Here is a 19,986-nt window from a genome sequence, read left to right as displayed (position 1 = left end):
GAGTACCTCTCTGAAATAGTCGTACACTGTCCACGTAAATTACTCTTGGGCGCTCATTGTCATCCCATATCTTTGGTGAGCTTGTCCCATGGCTCCTTCGGTACACTCGCCTTTCGCTCCCATCGTCAGTTTACAGACCTCCTCTGTCATTTGGCAGGAGTGGACTTTAAGGTGGCTCGCCTTTCAAACCTCCGTTGGCGGCTACCTCCCCCTGACCCACCTCCCCCACCCCCATCCCATGCACCCTAAGCAGATCGGATCCTGCCCTCGCCACCCTGTCATTTTTATAGGCACAGCAGCTCAGCTGTTCTGTCACGGCTCTGGACGCCAATACCCCGAGGGGGGATTTGGGGAGAAGGAGGGGCTCTTGTCTAGTTAGAGATTTTTGACTAAAGCGCATCAGGCAATAGAAGGCTCGTTCCCCTGTGTGGGAAGCGGGCTCGCCCCCATGCACTGTAGCTCTGTCTCCTGACGTCACACGGACAACACTACGCCTCAAGTCAAGGTATAACGTGGAGGCTCCGGCCCCACGCTGCACACATGAATAGTCATTTAGCAGCAGAGAGGAGAGGACGCCCGGTCTGCATGTGTTTCGCGTGCAATCCATTGCCATTTGTGCATTTCCTCCTCTGACAGCGCGGGGTCCTTCATTTGCTGCGAGGGGAGGAAAAAAGCTGGATGCAGCACACGCCGTAGGTGGCTCCCGGGAATGATAGATACAGCCGCACACAGCACAGCTCGGCAAAGGATTTCTCCGACTCGAGTCAGCCCGTCTGAAGCGCCGGCCACAGCTGACGGAAAGGCCAGCCCCGAGAAGCGGGAGCCATGTCTGCGAAGGAGAGGCAGAAAGCAAGGGTAACCAAGGACAGTGTCACGCTGCTGCCCTGCTTTTATTTTGTGGAGGTAAGTTGGGAGACGGGTCGGAGATGCGACTATCGGCAAATACATATAGACGGTTGGAAATAAGCAAATGGCTGCAATATCTGCCGAAAGCGCCGCGCGCGAGGCAAACGCGAGGTTGACAGAAAATTCACGAACTGTACAGCGTGCGATGCCGTCGTGGTGCAAAGCATCACCACACACGGCAGGCGCCTTTGCATTTGCACACGCGTACGTGAGTGTCTGCAGCGATGTCTGTGGGTTTCAGCGGAGAGCAGGCATCAGCTGGGCTCTGGTTTACGAGGCACACACGAGTAATCTGTGAAAAAAGGATATGCCGCAGCTAGGCACCAATTCAGGCAAAATGAGAATATGCCTGGCATGTAGACAGTCGTGATTTACTTTGCTTTTTTTACATTGCACAAACGGTGCTGTTGCATTCAGTCGTATGTTTGCATTTGACATGAGAGATTGGGCATTGCGTGCGCTTCTCTGGACCGATAAAAAGGAGACGTGACCCTAAAAGAGAAGGACTTCTGTTAATATTACATATTTTCGAGTTGCTTGAAAAGCATATGTTTTTTTGCAAAATGCATGAATTGAAGAAAATGGCTTTCATCCTTTCGTTCAGTTGTGATCCTTATCCAGTAACTGGATTTCATGGGGGAGTCAATCTCCTCTGGAGATTGAAGTCGTGTTTGTCCTGCTATGTCTCTTTAAGTGTGCATGCCGCTCATCTTGGACTAGTAGCGACATGGTTAAAACTGCCTCCTTTTTCATTATATCGAAAACATTGGAAGCCGGCCCTATAAGGCAGTGGTACCTAGTGGATTCAGCTTCCATGCTGCACACAGATGTATATAAGGAAGCAAGGCGCCTCATATACGTTGATTTTTAACAGGATGAACTAATGTTATATTTGAACCAGCTAACACAATGTGACCCTTTGAAATGGATGTCATTTCTACCGGTAGGGAGACAAACTGTTGAGCTTTGCTAATTTTACCCATGTTTTGCAGTGTGCATGCCATGGATTTGGAATGCCTGTTTGAGGATTGACAAATAATCAGTTCTAGGTTGCATCAAAGGAATGGGCTGCACATAGCTCAATGTTGAAATATAGACATTAAATGTAGAATACCTATAAAAAAATCCTTAAAACATTGAATGAAAAATATCAATTTCATGGCAACTTTTTTTTATAGCGGATCTCAATAAATTAATCAACATAAAGAGGGCATTACCTCTAAAGATGAATGTCTCTTATTTTATTTTATTGTGTTATTTTTTAATTCGTTTTACACTATATTACAGCCTGGAGAATCCAAATGAGGCATACTTATGTCTTTGTTCGTTATATGTCCTGTAATTCTATTCTAACATATTATTCGTATTTTGATTAAGTGTATATTAAGTATTCCTCATTTTACGATTCAGTATTTTCAGGATTCTACATTCTGACTCTTCTGTGAACACAATAGATCACACACTGCATTCAATTTCTTGGAAATACAGCTGGGATGGAAAGTGGGCAGACCACTTGTGCCTGATACTTCCAGCAGCTCAGTAATGACGAGTCCCGGCTCAAACTGCACGAAGGGGGAAGGCACGTGGCCTTAATTATTACTCATTAGTTTTAAATACTGCCTAAGATGGCTGTGATGTATTAAGAAGGTTACTGGCATCATAGCACTGGGATTGGCACTGGGCGGCCATATACCCTGGCCGCCCCGGGGGAGGTTGTCACATACACTGTGGTGCAAGGGCTCTTCAAATAAGCACGTGAGCCAGCGAGGGGCGTGAAGCTTGCAGCTGAGGGACAGAATAAGGTTTCACAGACACTGGGATTTTATCTTAATGAAATCAACCCAATGAAAAAGTGGAATTATCTGCTTTTGTTGCACCCTGTGGTATGGCCCAATGTCCCTGGTTCAAGTTCGGGTATGTGATATGACACGAGTAGACATATCAATATCGAGTTTATCTAAGGTCATGATTTTTGACACCCTTGTTTGTAGAGTCCTCTGATAAAAGAAGCTACAAGTAGACCCATGTCCTCTGTGCTGGTGTAGAACGAAATATTATTTAGTAGGAAGGCCCCACACATCAGGCTGTCACCCCAATATGCGAGCCCCTAGAGCTGTTTTAGCGGTTCAAAGCTAGATAGACATTAAACAAGTTGTTTGGGGGTCTTCTTGAACTCAGAGCACACCACCTTCAGCTGGCACGTTCTATAACCCTAGGGGCACACTTGGCAAATGTCTGTTGGGGAAACACTTCCACTTTCAGCAAATTAAAATTCAGTTCCTGGTGGAGAAATGTCGATATTCGTTCACGTCTCTTTAAAAATGCCCATTGCATATGTTAAAACTGTACCTGCCCATGTGGGCATTCTTGCCCTGTGAAATCGTGGGTTTATAACCATGAACCACTGACCACAGGGGAATCTTCTAATTTATGCCATTGTCGCTGTGCCCCTTTGGGTTAGTTACTGGTAGCGGGGGTGCCGAAGTTCCTTCATTACCCGCATTGTGGAGCTTATGAAGTGCGGTTCTTCTCTCGAATTGGCTTGACACAAATCATTAATGACGTCTATCTTCAGGAGAACTTTATTTAACATGGAATCCCTCCCCCTTTTGCTCAGCTGTATTATTTAATGAGCTGCTCTTGAAATATCATGTCAGCTGTCACACAGAAATCTTGAAATCGTAGTTAATCCACGCGTCAAACAGCAAAAGGACATTATAGCATTTTAAGATTTTTTTTTAATGTAACTCGCTGTTAATTTACTTTTAGTACTATGGCCTATTTGCACCCATAGATACAACAGCACAGACGTGGATTTAGGACAATGGCAGATATTTTCCCACGGCGGTGTAGCTCAACGTCAGGGGGCGTGTCCCTTTCCCCGGAATTGTAATGCTGACATGATTCAGAGAAGGCGACAACACTGTCAACATAAATGCTGACTTACAAGCTAGCCAATAGGCACATCAGAAACACAGACCACCTTTAGTTTCCACTCTTTCTTTGTGACAGAAATCTTGAAACCCATAGGCTCAGAGATGTTAAGCTCTTATAGGTCATTAGTTGACGCGGACAAGATTGGAAGGGTATTTAGCCTGTCAATTAATATATCTAGTCAGATGCACAAAGCGCTGTGGTGTATTGCAAACGAAAGGAGTGTAGGGTAACCCTCTCACATATTTCTGTTCCTTAGACTGGTCACAACACTGCCCAATTGGCACACAGCACAAAATGGAAAGTTAGTTCCTAGTTAAATGTTTATCATTTACTTCTAGGTATTACTTCCCAGAGTTCTTTGCAGCAATACGAGCCCTAACGGATGGGTATTGTAGTGCCTTTTCCGCATGTGCTCAAATCTTTGTTCCGTGCTTTTACCAAAGGAATTTCACTGATGCCATTAGTACTCTGGGGCTCTGTTAACCACCATTGGTAAACTGATGTAATAATTTCACACCTGAATTTACCAATACTGCAGGGTACAGTTTTTCCAGCTTGGGATATTACCACATTATTCCAAGTTCTTCACAACTGAGGCGTGAAACTCAGAATATTTGCATGTTTATCCGTACAAATTCTGCCAGTTTCTACCCTGTGTAAATCGTGTGGTGAAATTCACTCTGTCAAAACCCTCAATCTCGATTCATGGGCAAACTCCTTTTTGCACCTGGTTCAGGATTTCCACCGGAGTAAGTTTGAGGCCCCCGGCTGTTCTGTGTATCACTCTTAGGTCCTCATAAAAAGGGTAGCTTTAGTGCTACATCACAAGTCCAGCATCCAGGAGGAATGAAACCCCACTGGTTTGTACTTCTGTGATGAGAGAATACAATTACTGCATAAATGAGGAATTACAAGCACATGCAGTCAGGTCCATATCAGTTGCACCAATAAAATCAACATTCGAGCAAACAGTAATATGTACACAAATCCCGTTTTTTTGCCATCACTCCTTGCTACTCTGTAAAATGATGGGCAATATGTGGTATTTGGGCAAAATATCGAGTTAAAAATACTGTGTGCACGAAATATTGTGTCAAGAATATTGAGGACAAATATATTGTGAAGGTAAGTTTCTCTGGGTAAGCAAAGTTTTACTATACATATCTCCACATACATGTACAGTGACTATATATATCTTCACGGTAAGTAGATGTGGAGCTAAGAATAATAAATATATACTTAGCTATTTGCACTTACCTTCTCGATATTTTCGTCTCCGATATTTTTGACATGATATTGTGTTCACACAATATTTTTAGCTTAGATATTCTATCAGACAATCAACAGGGGTGAATATGTACATGTGTGTGTGTGTGTGTTTTTGCTGGTGCTTGGTTATCCATAATGCCTGGTGTGACCCCTATTGCGCCCAAGGTGACACAATGCACCAGGCCACTATAATGTCAAGTAGAGTAATATTATGCAAAGGCCACATAATGTCAACTATTGTCACAATATGACTGTAGTAGCCACCATTGTGAAGAGGGGTGGCCATAATTACCAATAGATTCACAAGATTCCATATCACCATAATGTTGCGCGCACAATATTTTAGGACCATCAGTATGCTAGCTGTGGCCACAATATTCCTGCTAGGGCCTCCATTATGTCAAGTGGGGGCTGTTGGCATGCAACAAGGGGGCATAATATGTCAGAATGACCATAATGCGAAAGGACAGCAAACATGCAAATGATACAATTGATTTAAAGATATCCTCCTGTGACAAATATCTGCATACATACTAACACTTTTGTGAACATTCATGCTTATTAAAATGCTTACTCATATGTAAATACATGCACATGCATACACACTGTCACCACTGTTCCCTCTAGGGCGCGTGCATGCGCGCACCTCCCCTGATGTCCGCACGCACCACCTTGTGTGGTGCGCGGGCACAGGACATTGCTAGAGAAAGTCGCACCGCTGGCCGATTGAAAGAGGCGAGCGGCGCGAACATAAAGCACTTTTCATGGTGGTGGTGGCGGAGCAGGCTTGAGGAGTGCTGGTAAGGTGCGGGTGGGCTGGTGGGGCTTGTGGCGTTAGCAGCGCTTGGGCTATGTGGGACACGAGGCAGGGCTTTTGTTATTAAAACGTGGGGCAGACTGTGGCCTTTTGCTCAAGTATTGCTGTTAATCAGAGCCCCTTCACGGGCTCTGATTAACAGCAATACTTAAACAAAAGGCCACAGTCTGCCCGCGCTTTAATAACAAAAGCGTAGAGACAGTACACGCTGTGTTTAGAAACTGTCTCTATGCTTTTGTTATCAATGCGCTGGGCATACTGTGTCGTTTTATTTAAGTATTGCTGTTAATCGGAGCCCGTAAAGGGGCTCTGATTAACAGCAATACTTAAACAAAAGGCCACAGCGGCTGTTGAAATGAGTGGCACCAAAGGCACAAGGGGCACAAACACAAGGAAAAAACGAGTGGCACAGATGGTAGTAAGGCACAAAAAACGAGTAGGACAGACGGCAGAATGGCACAAAAAACGAGTGGGACAGAGGGCAGAAAGGCACAAAAACAATTGGAACAGAGGGCAGAAGGGCACAAAAAACGAGGTGAAAACGAAGTGAATCAGAGGGCAAAAGGCACAAAAAACGAGTGGAACAGAGACCAGAAGGGCACAAAAAACGAGGGGAAAACAGTGGAACAGAGGGCTAAAAGGCACAAAAAACGAGTGGAACAGAGAGCAGAAGGGCACAAAAAAACGAGGGTAATGTAAGGTGATTTTATTATGCATAGTTAATTAAAACCAGTGCAAACATTTTACAAAACAGATTAAAATATCATAAGAAAAATTGATTCATTAAAACGTCATTAAAAGAACATGCATTAAAAGCCCGAACTAATGTCCAGATACATTACTTTTGAGGCAAAAGAGCAGGTATCATTGAGTTCTGGTTAGCCTCTGTATGTTTCCTGTGTAATGTTTTTTGAAAGTTTCTGCTCAATTAGCGCAAGGAACTTTACGTACCTGCAGTTCAGTTTTGTGTTTGCAGGGTTTAGGCAAGCCAGCACTGCTTGCCTTCTAGTGCGAGATCCTATCTGTTTAAGCTGGTCCTTTAAGAGCTGTTGCCGTGCTGGCCGAAGCTCTTGGCAGAGGCAAGTCATATGAAGTATATCGCCCTTCTCTGTGTTGCAGAAGGTGCAGGCATCGTGGCCATTGCTCCTGAGCCAATGGTGGAAAATGCTCCCTAGTGGGAAAAACCCCTAGTCTGTATTTCAAAAACTTCAGTTTTATTATCTTGGAATAACCCTGACTAAAGTATGGTTGTGGTGTCAGGGATTTATATGAGTTTATGATCATCCATGCATGATTTCTTTTAGCAAATGACTCTTTGTCCTCTAGTAGTGAAAGAGTTTTAACAGTTTTCCAAACCAGTTTTTTGAACGCATTGTGGCCGAGTTGCATATCCCAGATCGCTGATAGTTTAGTATCCCCCAAGGCTGTCTTCAGATAAGATTGCCTGAGATACGTCCCTGCTTTGAATGTCTTGCCATAGCAGCACATTGAAAGTGTTAGCAGTAGCAGAACGAAGTTTGTGGCAGCAGATAATATAAGGTCCCTAACAAAAAAAAATGAGGGGAAAACAGTGGAACAGAGGGCTAAAAGGCACAAAAAAAGAGTGGAACAGAGGGCAGAAGAGCACAAAAAACGAGTGGAACAGAGGGCTAAAAGTCACAAAAAACGAGTGGAACATTGCAGAAGGGCACAAAAAACGAGTGGAACAGAGGGCAGAAGGGCACAAAAATGAGTAGGACAGAGGGCAGAAAGGCACAACAAACGAGTGGAACAGAAGGCAGAAGGGCTCAAAATACGAGGGGAAAACAAAGTGGAACAGAGGGCAGAAAGGCACAAAATAAGAGTGGAACAGAGGGCAGAAAGGCACAACAAACGAGTAGAACAGAGGGCAGAAGGGCACACAAATTGAGGGGAATATGTAGTGGAAGAGAGGGCAGAAAGGCACAAAAAACGAGTGGAACAGAGGGCAGAAGGGCACAAAAAATGAGGGGAAAACGAAGTGGAACAGAGAGCAGAAAGGCACAAAAAATGAGTGGAACAGAGGGCAGAGGGGCACAAAAACGAGGGAAATACGAGTGGAACAGAAGGCAAAAGGGGCACAAAAATGAGGGGCACAGAGGGCAGACGGGCACAAAAAACTAATGGCACAGAGGCAGAATACAGAAATATAAGGGCAGCTAATAACAGAAGGCAGAACGGGCAGAGAGGCACGGGGCAGCGAGGGGAACAGAAGGGAAAACTGGGCAGAGACACGGACAGTGAGGGGTTGAGAAGGAAAGATGATGTAATCAGAAAGAAGATGGATACTTCAGATAGATTATTTAAGTTACTTTATTAAGTTAAGATGTTAAGATATAATGATAACCCCATCAGGAGCAGCTGTCCTGCTGCTCAGCCCACACCCAACTGACATTCATAAACCACTCGCATTCCACCCATCCAACATTCCACAACACAGACATTCTATCTGAGCAGCAGGAAGACTCAAGATACAACAAAAGACCAGGCAGAGAGAGCACAGAGACAGCGAGGGAAACAGAGGGAAGAAAAAGGGGCACGGACCACGTACAGGCAGTGGGGAAGACAGACAACAGCAGTCAGAGACACAACAATGAAAATGCAGGCAATACAATACATTTGCAAACTGCCCTTAAGACCCTTATTGTGGCTCTGTGTTTGTGAAAATGCACCATCTTTTCACTTTTGAAAGTAAACATTTGAGTGCCATTTTGCGCCGCAGACACTCGCGGTTTGGTTCCTGGCGCACATAGCCATGGTTGCAGTGCCCAGAGACCCTCCACTGCCACACACAGAGGAAAAAAATTAGAAGGAACATTGACTGTCACACACATAGGTGCACAAACACACTGATACAGGCACACAAATATTCATAAAAACCAACACAACACATGGCATGAAATATATTTCTTCCGTCTCCCAAAATTACCTGTGAAATTGAGAAAGGAGCTAGTAATTGCATGTAACTTCCACCATGTTCGGAGCCACCACCAGTAAATTGTTTATACTCTGATCCCAGCAGTGGTCTGCATCTTGTCAGACTTCCCCGGTCCAGAAAGTTGACAAGGCTCAGCACTAGGCCTGCAGCCGTCTTGCTCCTGAGCTTGCATATGGCCTCAACGACTGTAACCTTGAAGACATGTAGGTACCAAGATGTAGGCAAGAGGCTGCTGTGTGTCAGATCGAAAGAAAGAGAGAAGCAGCATTGAGGCCAGGGGCATGCAAAGGCAGCAATTGCTGCAGCATAATTAATGTCCAGTATGGGTAACCACCTTCTCCTTCCATTGGTTGAGCCTATGGGGTTTAGCTTTTCTTAGGGAGAAAGTGGGGACCTGATGGCTGGATTTAGCTCTCATTAGAGGTCAGGTTGTGGTTTCTTATCACCCATAGCCCTATCAAAATTTAATCATTATAATATAGCATCTGTTGGGACAGAAAAGTCCTCTGTATGGTAAAAGCAAGCACCCTTACACCATTTGTCCTGCTGTACTATTGTTTGGATCCGTAATGCTGGATTTTTTGTCATAGGCATGCACGGATCATGCATGTCCATCATGACATAGGCCTGTCTCACAGACTGTGGTCTTGTTGGACCAGGAAGGATGGCCAAAGGACTACTTTCATAGTAGTGGAAGGCTCCCTCCTTCACCAGGAGTCAAGCAGCGTGAGTGGGGTGGTAGCAGCATACCGTTTAGTGATCAGTAGTAGGGAACAGTATCTGTTTACCCTGTATCTACTGGCTCACTCACCTTTCAACAAGTTCCACTGCTGTGTGCTGAACTCGCCCTTGGCCCAACATCAGGTCGACGTGGAGTGCTGCACAGCACAGGAGTAGTGACTCTGTGTTGGTGGTATGTGTGTGGGAAGGGCGCAATAGAGAAATAGAGCAGTGCTGTGTAGTGCATGTGTGGACAATACATGTGCCGGATGTGTGTATGCCTGAGAGAAATATGTTACATGAGAGGTGTAGTGCTGTGCGTGCACAGGGAAACCACATACTGGGTATCTGTGTGCTTGCATGAAGTACAATACATGAATCGTGAAGTGTTATGCAGTGTGCACACAGACAGAGTGTGTGTGCTGCATGCATGTGTACATGCAATGGTACAATGCATAGAGATATTAGTGCGAGACCGTAAGTATGTTATGAGTGTATGTAGAGTAAACATGCCTGCAATTGTGAATTATATGGAGGACCCTGAACTCCATTTTAGGAGGCTCAGACCTGCTTGGTGATGACATGAGGAGAAGAGGATTGTGAATTGCTGCATTCCTGTGAGCTGGGAGGGACACACACACTGGAGGGAGGGGAGAGGCTTCTTTTGTACTTAAAGAGGGTTACTCTTTTATTCAGTAATAGATAACAAGGAGGGGTCTGGACACTTTTCATAAGGGAGATGGGGCTGATCAGAGAATCAGAAAGAGTAAGGCAGTTTTATGCACTGTGGCTGACACAACGGTGTGAATTCTGGTCATGAACCATGGATTGTGTAATGAGTCAATCTGCTTTGGAGTCATGCTGCTGTAACATACATCTTTTATGAGGATAGAAGAAAGAAATAAGTTTCCACTCCAAAAGAAGCAGAAGCAGAACACCAACATAAACCTTAAGTGATTCAGACTCTAAATCACATTAGGTGTCTGGCAAAGGACTACTAGAAGGGGAAGTTGAGTTCAAAATATGTGTCTTCTGTCAAGCGGTCACATGGACTGTGAGAGAAGGGGAAGCTCTGCAAGACTTCTGCCTGTGACAAATGCCCCTGCTAGTCTCCCTGCTGGGTGGGGGGACATCACCCAGGACACTAAGATGATTTGTCCTGGCACTTCGAGCATCATTACTCGCTGCCAAGACCATTTTTCCCTGTGAGGGAGAGGAGAGTGTTGGAGGGAGTGAGGTTTAGAAGAGCCCTGCATAAATATTCCCTGAGTGAGGTGTAAGGCTGCGCACCATTGGGGCTGCTGCCCGTGTGCAGGATCAGCTCTACAACACTCTTACGCCAGTGGAGGGCTTCATGATCTGAGCTGCATCAGAAGCACTCAGCGGTAAGCACCAAGCCGTTCCGCCATGCCGCAGTGACCCCATATGCCAGAGGGGAGTTACCAGTGAACTGAGTTTGGGTCAAGAACTCAGGACTTGTGACTGCTGAAATCGGTGACTCCCTACACCATGAGGAGGCACTGGTACCACTTTGGCCTAGGGTTCAGGTCAACACTTGGACCTAAGGAGTACTGCTGTGACCAGTGGGTCAAGTCCCTACACCGTAATCTGCACCTGACAAAGTCCCTGAGGTTCACCAATATGCTGCAGAGGACATTGCACCATCAATTGAATTCAGTTCAATATTTAGTAACAATTTGGAACTCCAATGAGATCCACTTCAAAGGATACATACAAATTATTACATAAAATATTATAAAACATGCAGAAATGCATTAATGACATCAACTCTAAGTACAAATGTTTCAGCACATATCAGTTTTGGCAAATAAAGTTTGGGATTATCAGCAAGAGGATTGAGGTAACAGATAATATCCTGAATTGTGCAAAGAGCGTTTAGGTAGCTGTCAGTTCATGAGCAATGTAAAATTAAAAATTCCGGCTTCAGCAGAGAGTTAAGTTAAAAAAACAGTTGTGTTACGGAAGGGTCAAGACAGTGGGCGAAAAACAAAACATATCCCAGTTGTGCAAAGAGCAAATAAGTCGTAGCCAATACATGTGCAAAATACATTTTGGAAAAGGAGAGAATATTAAGACTACATATTACAGGCTCAGGGGTAACAGGCCGTTTAAAAGTATATGTAAAAGATTAAAATATGTACATAAACTCCTTGAAAAAGTTGAATAATTTTACACAGACAGCTTTATTTTTTTGGCAAAAGAGAAAGTGGCGTGCTGCAGCGACATCCTTAAAACCATTTTGTGAAAACATTGGCCGAAGCCAGTGACGACGACTTAAGACCAATGTGGGACAGACAATCAAGACATGATCCTGGTGCTGAATGCTCACTAAAAATATTTTTTTCCCATTTTTCATGTTCTGGGACCAGTTTACTGTTAAATCATTTAGAGGTAAAAGATTCATGTGATATAAAGAGAGCCAACGTCAAATTCCGTATTCTAGGATCCAGGATAAATATTTCTGGGAAGTTCTCGGGGAGCTTGTACTGGCTATTATCTTTAATCTCTCTTTAGTATTACAGAACTTAATATCTCTATTAAAGGTGATCTTACCAATTATGTTTTTTAAAAAGGATTTAAATTCTAATGGCGGAAGGGTAATCACTGATTCCTCCTGTACACAGAAGAGTTTTAGTGCCAGAGAGAAATCACAATATAGGGAATATTTCCCCCCAATGCCACCAAAGATTTCTTTCAGAAAAGGGGGTGGTGATGAACAGAGTGTCTGAATTAAGCAGACCACTCTTACCCAGTCCAAAGATCAGGGCTTTATCCATCACCGTTTTTTAGCTCACTGCACCATCCCAGCTCAGAACTTGGCTATATGGAAATTAGTCTGACCCTGGCCCAGTGCATCATGGGAACAGGGCAGACCAAACTACCAAGCCAATTCTTATACTGGAAAGGAAACAAGCTTCCGGGGACCGGTTTCTGGCATTTCAGCCGTCTTCGGCCCGGCTTGCTTGAATCCTGATGGTGCAATGAGCAAGGGACTCACATCTGTGTATACCCTTCCACGCTTATGGTGGACAAAAACGATTCAGAAAAGGGGGTGGTGATGAACAGAGTGTCTGAATTAAGCAGACCACTCTTACCCAGTCCAAAGATCAGGGCTTGATCCATCACCGTTTTTTAGCTCACTGCACCATCCCAGCTCAGAACCTGGCTATATGCAAATTAGTCTGACCCTGGCCCAGTGCATCATGGGAACAGGGCAGACCAAACTACCAAGCCAATTCTTATACTGGGAAGGAAACAAGCTTCCGGGGACCGGTTTCTGGCATTTCAGCCGTCTTCGGCCCGGCTTGTTTGAATCCTGATGGTGCAATGAGCAAGGGACTCACATCTGAGTATACCCTTCCACGCTTATGGTGGACAAAACCGATTCAGAAAAGGGGGTGGTGATGAACAGAGTGTCTGAATTAAGCAGACCACTCTTACCCAGTCCAAAGATCAGGGCTTGATCCATCACTGTTTTTTAGCTCACTGCACCATCCCAGCTCAGAACTTGGCTATATGGAAATTAGTCTGACCCTGGCCATCATGGGAACAGGGCAGACCAAACTACCAAGCCAATTCATATACTTGGAAGGAAACAAGCTTCCGGGGACCGGTTTCTGGCATTTCAGCCGTCTTCGGCCCGGCTTGCTTGAATCCTGATGGTGCAATGAGCAAGGGACTCACATCTGTGTATACCCTGCCACGCTTATGGTGGACAAAAACGATTCAGAAAAGGGGGTGGTGATGAACAGAGTGTCTGAATTAAGCAGACCACTCTTACCCAGTCCAAAGATCAGGGCTTGATCCATCACCGTTTTTTAGCTCACTGCACCATCCCAGCTCAGAACCTGGCTATATGCAAATTAGTCTGACCCTGGCCCAGTGCATCATGGGAACAGGGGAGACCAAACTACCAAGCCAATTCTTATACTGGGAAGGAAACAAGCTTCCGGGGACCGGTTTCTGGCATTTCAGCCGTCTTCGGCCCGGCTTGTTTGAATCCTGATGGTGCAATGAGCAAGGGACTCACATCTGAGTATACCCTTCCACGCTTATGGTGGACAAAAACGATTCAGAAAAGGGGGTGGTGATGAACAGAGTGTCTGAATAAAGCAGACCACTCTTACCCAGTCCAAAGATCAGGGCTTGATCCATCACTGTTTTTTAGCTCACTGCACCATCCCAGCTCAGAACTTGGCTATATGGAAATTAGTCTGACCCTGGCCCTGTGCATCATGGGAACAGGGCAGACCAAACTACCAAGCCAATTCTTATACTGGGAAGGAAACAAGCTTCCGGGGACCGGTTTCTGGCATTTCAGCCGTCTTCGGCCCGGCTTGCTTGAATCCTGATGGTGCAATGAGCAAGGGACTCACATCTGAGTATACCCTTCCACGCTTATGGTGGACAAAAACGATTCAGAAAAGGGAGTGGTGATGAACAGAGTGTCTGAATTAAGCAGACCACTCTTACCCAGTCCAAAGATCAGGGCTTGATCCATCACCGTTTTTTAGCTCACTGCACCATCCCAGCTCAGAACTTGGCTATATGCAAATCAGTCTGACCCTGGCCCAGTGCATCATGGGAACAGGGCAGACCAACTACAAAGCCCTGATCTTTGGACTGGGTAGGAGTGGTCTGCTTAATTCAGACACTCTGTCCATCACCTCCCCCTTTTCTGAATCGTTTTGTCCACCATAAGCGTGGAAGGGTATGCTCAGACATGAGTCCCTTGCTCACTGCACCATCAGGATTCAAGCAAGCCGGGCCGAAGACGGCTGTAATGCCAGAAACCGGTCCCCAGAAGCTTGTTTCCTTTCCAGGATAAGAATTGGCTTGGTAGTTTGGTCTGCCCTGTTCCCATGATGCACTTGGCCAGGGACAGACTAATTTGCATGTAGCCAGGTTCTGAGCTGGGATGGTGCAGTGAGCTAAAAAACGGTGATGGATCAAGCCCTGATCTTTGGACCGCTGCATCGAATGAGGCTATTTGTCGGTAGTTACTCGGATGGGTTCTAGGGCCCTTTTTGTGCAGAGGGATTAAGATACTTCCAAACCAAGATGGTGGTGTCTTCCCCTGAGAGTAACAAAAATTAAACAATGAGGCAAGGTACGTGGCCCACAAAAGGGGCCCACAAAAGTGGCTCCTGAAAATCTATTTTTTTAATAAATCCAACCATGTCGTTCAATGAATGTACATCCATACTACTATTATAAAGAGAGAGCTGAAACCTTTAAGGCAGGTAAGCTCAAGAAGTACAGCACCAATCACTACACCCAATACAGCATTGTAAAGGGGAGTTACAGCAGATGGACATAGGCTATACAGCTGCCCGCCATATAAATCACAAAGGTGAAAGAACCTTAGGGGTAAAGTAGTCCCTTGTGGGTGTTGGCGCTGTGCTGTCAGCAATGGGCATGTCAAAGAAGACTTCACATTTAGTCCTTTGTGGGCGTCAGCGTTAGGCCTGGCTAAAAAAACAACAAAAACAAATGGGCGCGGCTTTCACAAGCGCACCATTCACTGGGCGTGCCATTCACGCTCCATTACGTGTGGGTGTCAGCATTGTCAGAGGGGCCTGGCTAAATAAAAAAAATAATGGGTGCGGCTTTTGACATTCACGCGCCATTACTGCTAGCGAGGCAGCGTACCAGCCAAAATAAGAGAGTGCACTATTTGAAATTATTCTGGGGCTCAGGCGGGGCATAAAAGCTGTCACAATACTAGCGTCAATCACACACGCCAAGCCCTCGCAAGCACGCTGTTACGCAGGGTACTGGCAGCGTACACAGATTCACATCAAGAAAACTATCTCGGGGATTCCATAAGCAAGCCACTCCACAACACCCACAGGCTGCAAAGGTTACCACTGAGAATGCACCGATCCTGAACGCTCTTCAAATACGGTACAGCTAAGGAGGCACTTATCTCGAAAACGCTCTTACAAACAATGCAGGCAGAAGAGGACAAACGCATTCAGCAAACGTTACAAACGTGCAAGATCAATGTTAAACAACGCATAACATTTTGACTTACGACAAGAGTGCTTCACTCATGGACAGTTATATGTCGCACTCTCTAGGGCCGGCAATGTGCTAATCCAATTTATTCTCCATCCACATTCAAATGAAACCAAAAATGTTGTATACCGTGAAATATTACAATAAATTGTGATTTACTATTACAAGCATTGCACACATTACATTTCATCCCAGACAACGTCGGGACGGGCTGTTAGTAGTTGGATAAACGAGTTTCAAAGGGGTCAGGTGCAGCGGGGACAAAGTTGGTAGAAAAAGAATTCGCAGAGTAGAGTTCTACCAGATGGAGTTTCCAATCCTTTTCTTTAATAGGAATGGGGCTAGATTTCACTCTTGTACCGCAGCAGTCAACGATTATTTCCCAAAACTTGTTGGAATTATTTTTTGAGGCCTCCTCTTTTAACTGCACCCATGCGCTGTCTTCCCTTATATATTTTAAGGAATGTTTTTTCCTCTGCCTTTCCCTCTTTCATAGGTTTATTAAATTACTTTGTTTGAAAGAAAAATTCAGGAACTGGGCCCCCCTAATTTATTTATTTCCCTATTTAAGGTGAGCATTGGACTAACATATGATCTCCGATTAATTGGAGTATGCAATGATTTACATATTGTAGCCGATGAACCTACGTTACGGAAAAAGGCTTCCAGTAAATCAAATTGAGGAGAGTCACACTCAGCCATTACTAAAGGCTGCTGATCTTTTAACAAAACTGTTAAATTTGCTTTTACTTTACCAGTTGCTTGAATATTCCAGTGAATTTTACCATTTGTTGTATTAAACCCTACTGTGCTGCATTTAAAGTTCCTGGGACCTACCTTAGCACAAGTAGAATTAAATTTAGAGCAGATCAACATATGGTCGCTAAAATCAATTCCCAAAACTTCCATACTTATGAGATTACAAAAGAAATCTGCAGAAACAATTAGATAATCTATAATAGATCACCCAGTTGGGGCCTTAAGAGTATAATTGGCTGGAATATCATTTTCTAACCTCCCATTAGCAATTATAAGATCTAAGCTTCTCATATCTTCGAGTAGAAGAACTCCTCTTTTATCTGCCGTTTTTTTATTCAGGAATTGGGCAGTGGGGATTTTTAGGGCTTTCTTTTCTTCAGTGTTTGAGAATACCTTTATGCTATGCGGAGAGACTTTAGAATTGAAATCACCAACTAACATTAAAAACCTGCAATCCTCCCCTTTGCAAAGTAGAGGAGACAAAAACAAATAGGTCTTTCAATAGGGAAGAATACGATGCATCAGGGGGTAAATATGCATTTACGATCAACAGGGAGTTTGAGTGATCCTGGGCATCCTTGAAATTTATCTTAATCGCCTGAATTAAGTTGGAAGCATGAAAAAATTCTTTATATGACCAACTAAGATTTGTACTTTGCATAACAGCAATACCTCCTTTAGCATGTCCTTTATTTATGTGGAGCACAGGCAGGCTCAGCACTATATAATCTTCAGTAGACCTATCCATTGTGATCCAAGTCTCTTGTAAACAAATTATATCTGCACTCTGCTCTTTCAAAAATAAGAGTTTATTTTTGTTGGTGCTTAGGCCAGCTGTGTTCCAAGATATCACAGATATATCCCTGCTAGGAAGAGTTCCCACATTTTAAGCCTAAGGATCTATTTTTATTAACATTGCACCCTCATTGGAGCTCATGTCAGGAGCTGAACGGTCACACCAGTACTCCCCCACTCTGCTAGGGGGAAGCACAACTTACCTTGTGTGTCCCCCAAGTGGGAGCAGCTCTGCTCACTGGAATGCAACCAGCAGCAGCGCTCTAGAGGAATAGCCTGCGCTGCCAGGTGCTCCCACGTTCATCACGAGTGGCCCAACTTTGCATTACAGAATCTGGATTTAGAAGTGCCTTAGGAGAAGGTGCTCGCTACACCAATGAACACTGCCATACCACCAGAGTGGGTAAGATTGAAACAACGCCTTTGGTGCCCAAGCGGAACCTGCTTCTAAAGGTGCTGCAGCACCATAGACACTTTGGACTAATTCCTAAATAGTCAGAGGGAGAACCATTGAGTACAGCCTAAAAGTTTGCATTTACTGGATTCGACCACCAGTGAATGGGGAATAACCCCAAACATGTCACACAGGTGGGGCAGGCATTTGCCTGATTAACTTCTAGTGCCCCAACCTCAAGGGCGGATTGTGTTACTGCTCTGAATGTCATATACCTTTGCATGTGTAAAGTTATAAATATTGTGCTTCTTTTTTTAGAAAAGCGAGTATTGGCCTTAGCATTGATTTTTTTGTGTGCACTGTTTGTATATTGAGTTATGAGTCATGTTCACTGACCCGTATCCACCCCCATCCCAGAGGGAGCCTTGAGTGCTCGACCACAGCACCCATTGAGAGTCAAGTGCTGAAGGGGTACTTGGCCCAGTTGCTCAGGATCCATAGTAGGTGGGGCCCTGGGACATCTGGAGTAAAAGGCCTCTAACACCACGGTTGGGCTTAGTAGCCACTGTGTGCCCCGTGACCCTCAGGAAGGGGTTGAGACAGTGTCCCTGTTCTTACCTCTGCTCCCCTCATACTCATACACATACTGGACATGCAGGTCTGGGGCAAAAGTAAGTCCTAGCTTGAGCTTCATTTCAAGAGTGGTGCACTGTCATGACCATTGCTCATGTGGCTGAGACATAAACAACTGAAACGTTCACGTCAACTGGTCTTCTTTAAAAGAAATGAACTGTTAAGTGAAAACATTTGCTTATGCTCTGTGTAGCTGTTTTATAGTAACCCTATTCCAAGTCTGGATATGGTTTATTGTTGAATTCTGCATGACACTGTTAGGTTTATCTAAATTCATTCTTTTTACAAACTCCTTTTTTAGTTTTACTGAAAGCGATCTCCAGTAAAAGGCACTGCAATATTGTCAACACTTGCTCGTGGTCTAGAATGGTGGCTTCTTAGCTGCACTGCTACTACTATGGCTGTGGGCCTACGCAGAACTGCATAATCAATTAGTTGTCTGGGTGTCTGCTCAGACTCTAAGCACGCCGACTCCAACTGACTCTGCTCTTTAACCCTAGGGCACGCTTTCATAGTGCCTGTTGGGAAACACACTTCAACGTTCAGCGATTAATAATTCAGCTCCTGCTTGAGAAAGGCTGATATTGATTCATGTGTGTTTTAAAATACCTACAACATGCCTTAGAGATGTTCTGTCTCATGTTCTTCCATGTACTCAAGAAGTCAGTCATCCTATTATAGCCATCACAGACTAACCATATTACTAGCTGAGATATTTCAGCTTTGCTGTGCTGCAGTAAGTAATATACTGACGCAGTGGGCGTCATTTTATTTAGTGCCTCCGGGTATACCATGCGTGACACACACCTCTGCGCTCGAATTTGCATGCTGCCCCCCACAACTCGTCAGGAGAACATTTAAGCCTGTCGCCCCTAATGTGAAGCCATTTATTTAATGAGCACTTCAAATCTCACATCAGCTGTCACTCAGAGATCTCAAAACCTTTGCAAATCATCCTTTCACATGGCATGGCAGTTTTAGCACTCTTTAGAGAGCACTACATCACAATGCATTAAACAACAACAGCCCAGCTGCCTCCCCCATTACTGGATGCCGTTATGCCTGTCTGTGACCATGCACAGAACTCCGCTGCCGTTTGGCTAGCTTCAGCACTACAGAAATACCATATCCATACCTACATGCATGGCACTGTAGGCATTTTTTGTTACGCCCACTCCTAATTATTTTTAGTACAGCCCCACAGCCGAAGTTGAGTCACAGAGAGTATTACCCTTTGCAATATAACCTACAGCCCTAGCCGCAGAGCACAAGCGTGGATTTAAACCAGTGTCAGGCATTTCTCACGGTGAGCTCGGTGTTCAGCAGGGCCAGATTGAGGACCCAAAGCAACCCTGACAATTTTGACGGACCAGCCCCTCTGCTGCGTTTTCTTCTGCCGGCCAATATAGCAGCACTACTGAAAAACTGGCTCCCAGTAACAAACAAGCATTTGCAATGCAATAGGTCTCGCATTAGGAAAGTTTGAGCTATTGGTATTGTAAATGACAATTTTTTTATTTATGTTTTGTTTTTGGAAATAGCGAAAATAATAGCTTTCTCATTTACAATGCTAATAGTTATACCTTTCGCAAATGTGACACCTATAGCATTTGTAATGCAATATGTGTTGTATTTACGTGACTTACATGTATTGATATTACAAATAAGAATGGCTTTTAATTTTTTTCCAATAATTAATACTTAAATAGAAGTTATTGTAATTTATAATGGCAATAGCTTAAAGTTTTGTAAATAATT

The 19,986-nt window shown here is 44.4% G+C and overlaps 1 protein-coding gene across 1 annotated transcript in view; it reads left to right on the top strand.

Annotated features, from left to right (window-relative positions):
- The first annotated feature begins 685 nt into the window (after positions 1-685).
- The window catches only part of PLPPR4 (phospholipid phosphatase related 4), a 278,566-nt gene continuing 259,265 nt past the window's right edge, over positions 686-19,986 (top strand). Inside the window, exon 1 of the mRNA XM_086954653.1 lies at positions 686-903. Within this exon, the coding sequence (XP_086810779.1) occupies positions 826-903 (78 nt within the window). The 5' untranslated portion in view covers positions 686-825. The remainder of the gene's footprint in view (positions 904-19,986) is intronic.

The sequence above is a fragment of the Lissotriton vulgaris genome, chromosome 1_1, assembly GCF_964263255.1.
Source record: "Lissotriton vulgaris chromosome 1_1, aLisVul1.2, whole genome shotgun sequence".
NCBI classification, from domain to species: Eukaryota; Metazoa; Chordata; class Amphibia; order Caudata; family Salamandridae; genus Lissotriton; species Lissotriton vulgaris.
Note: the sequence above shows the minus strand (reverse complement) of the source record. Positions and strands in the feature narration are given on the sequence as shown.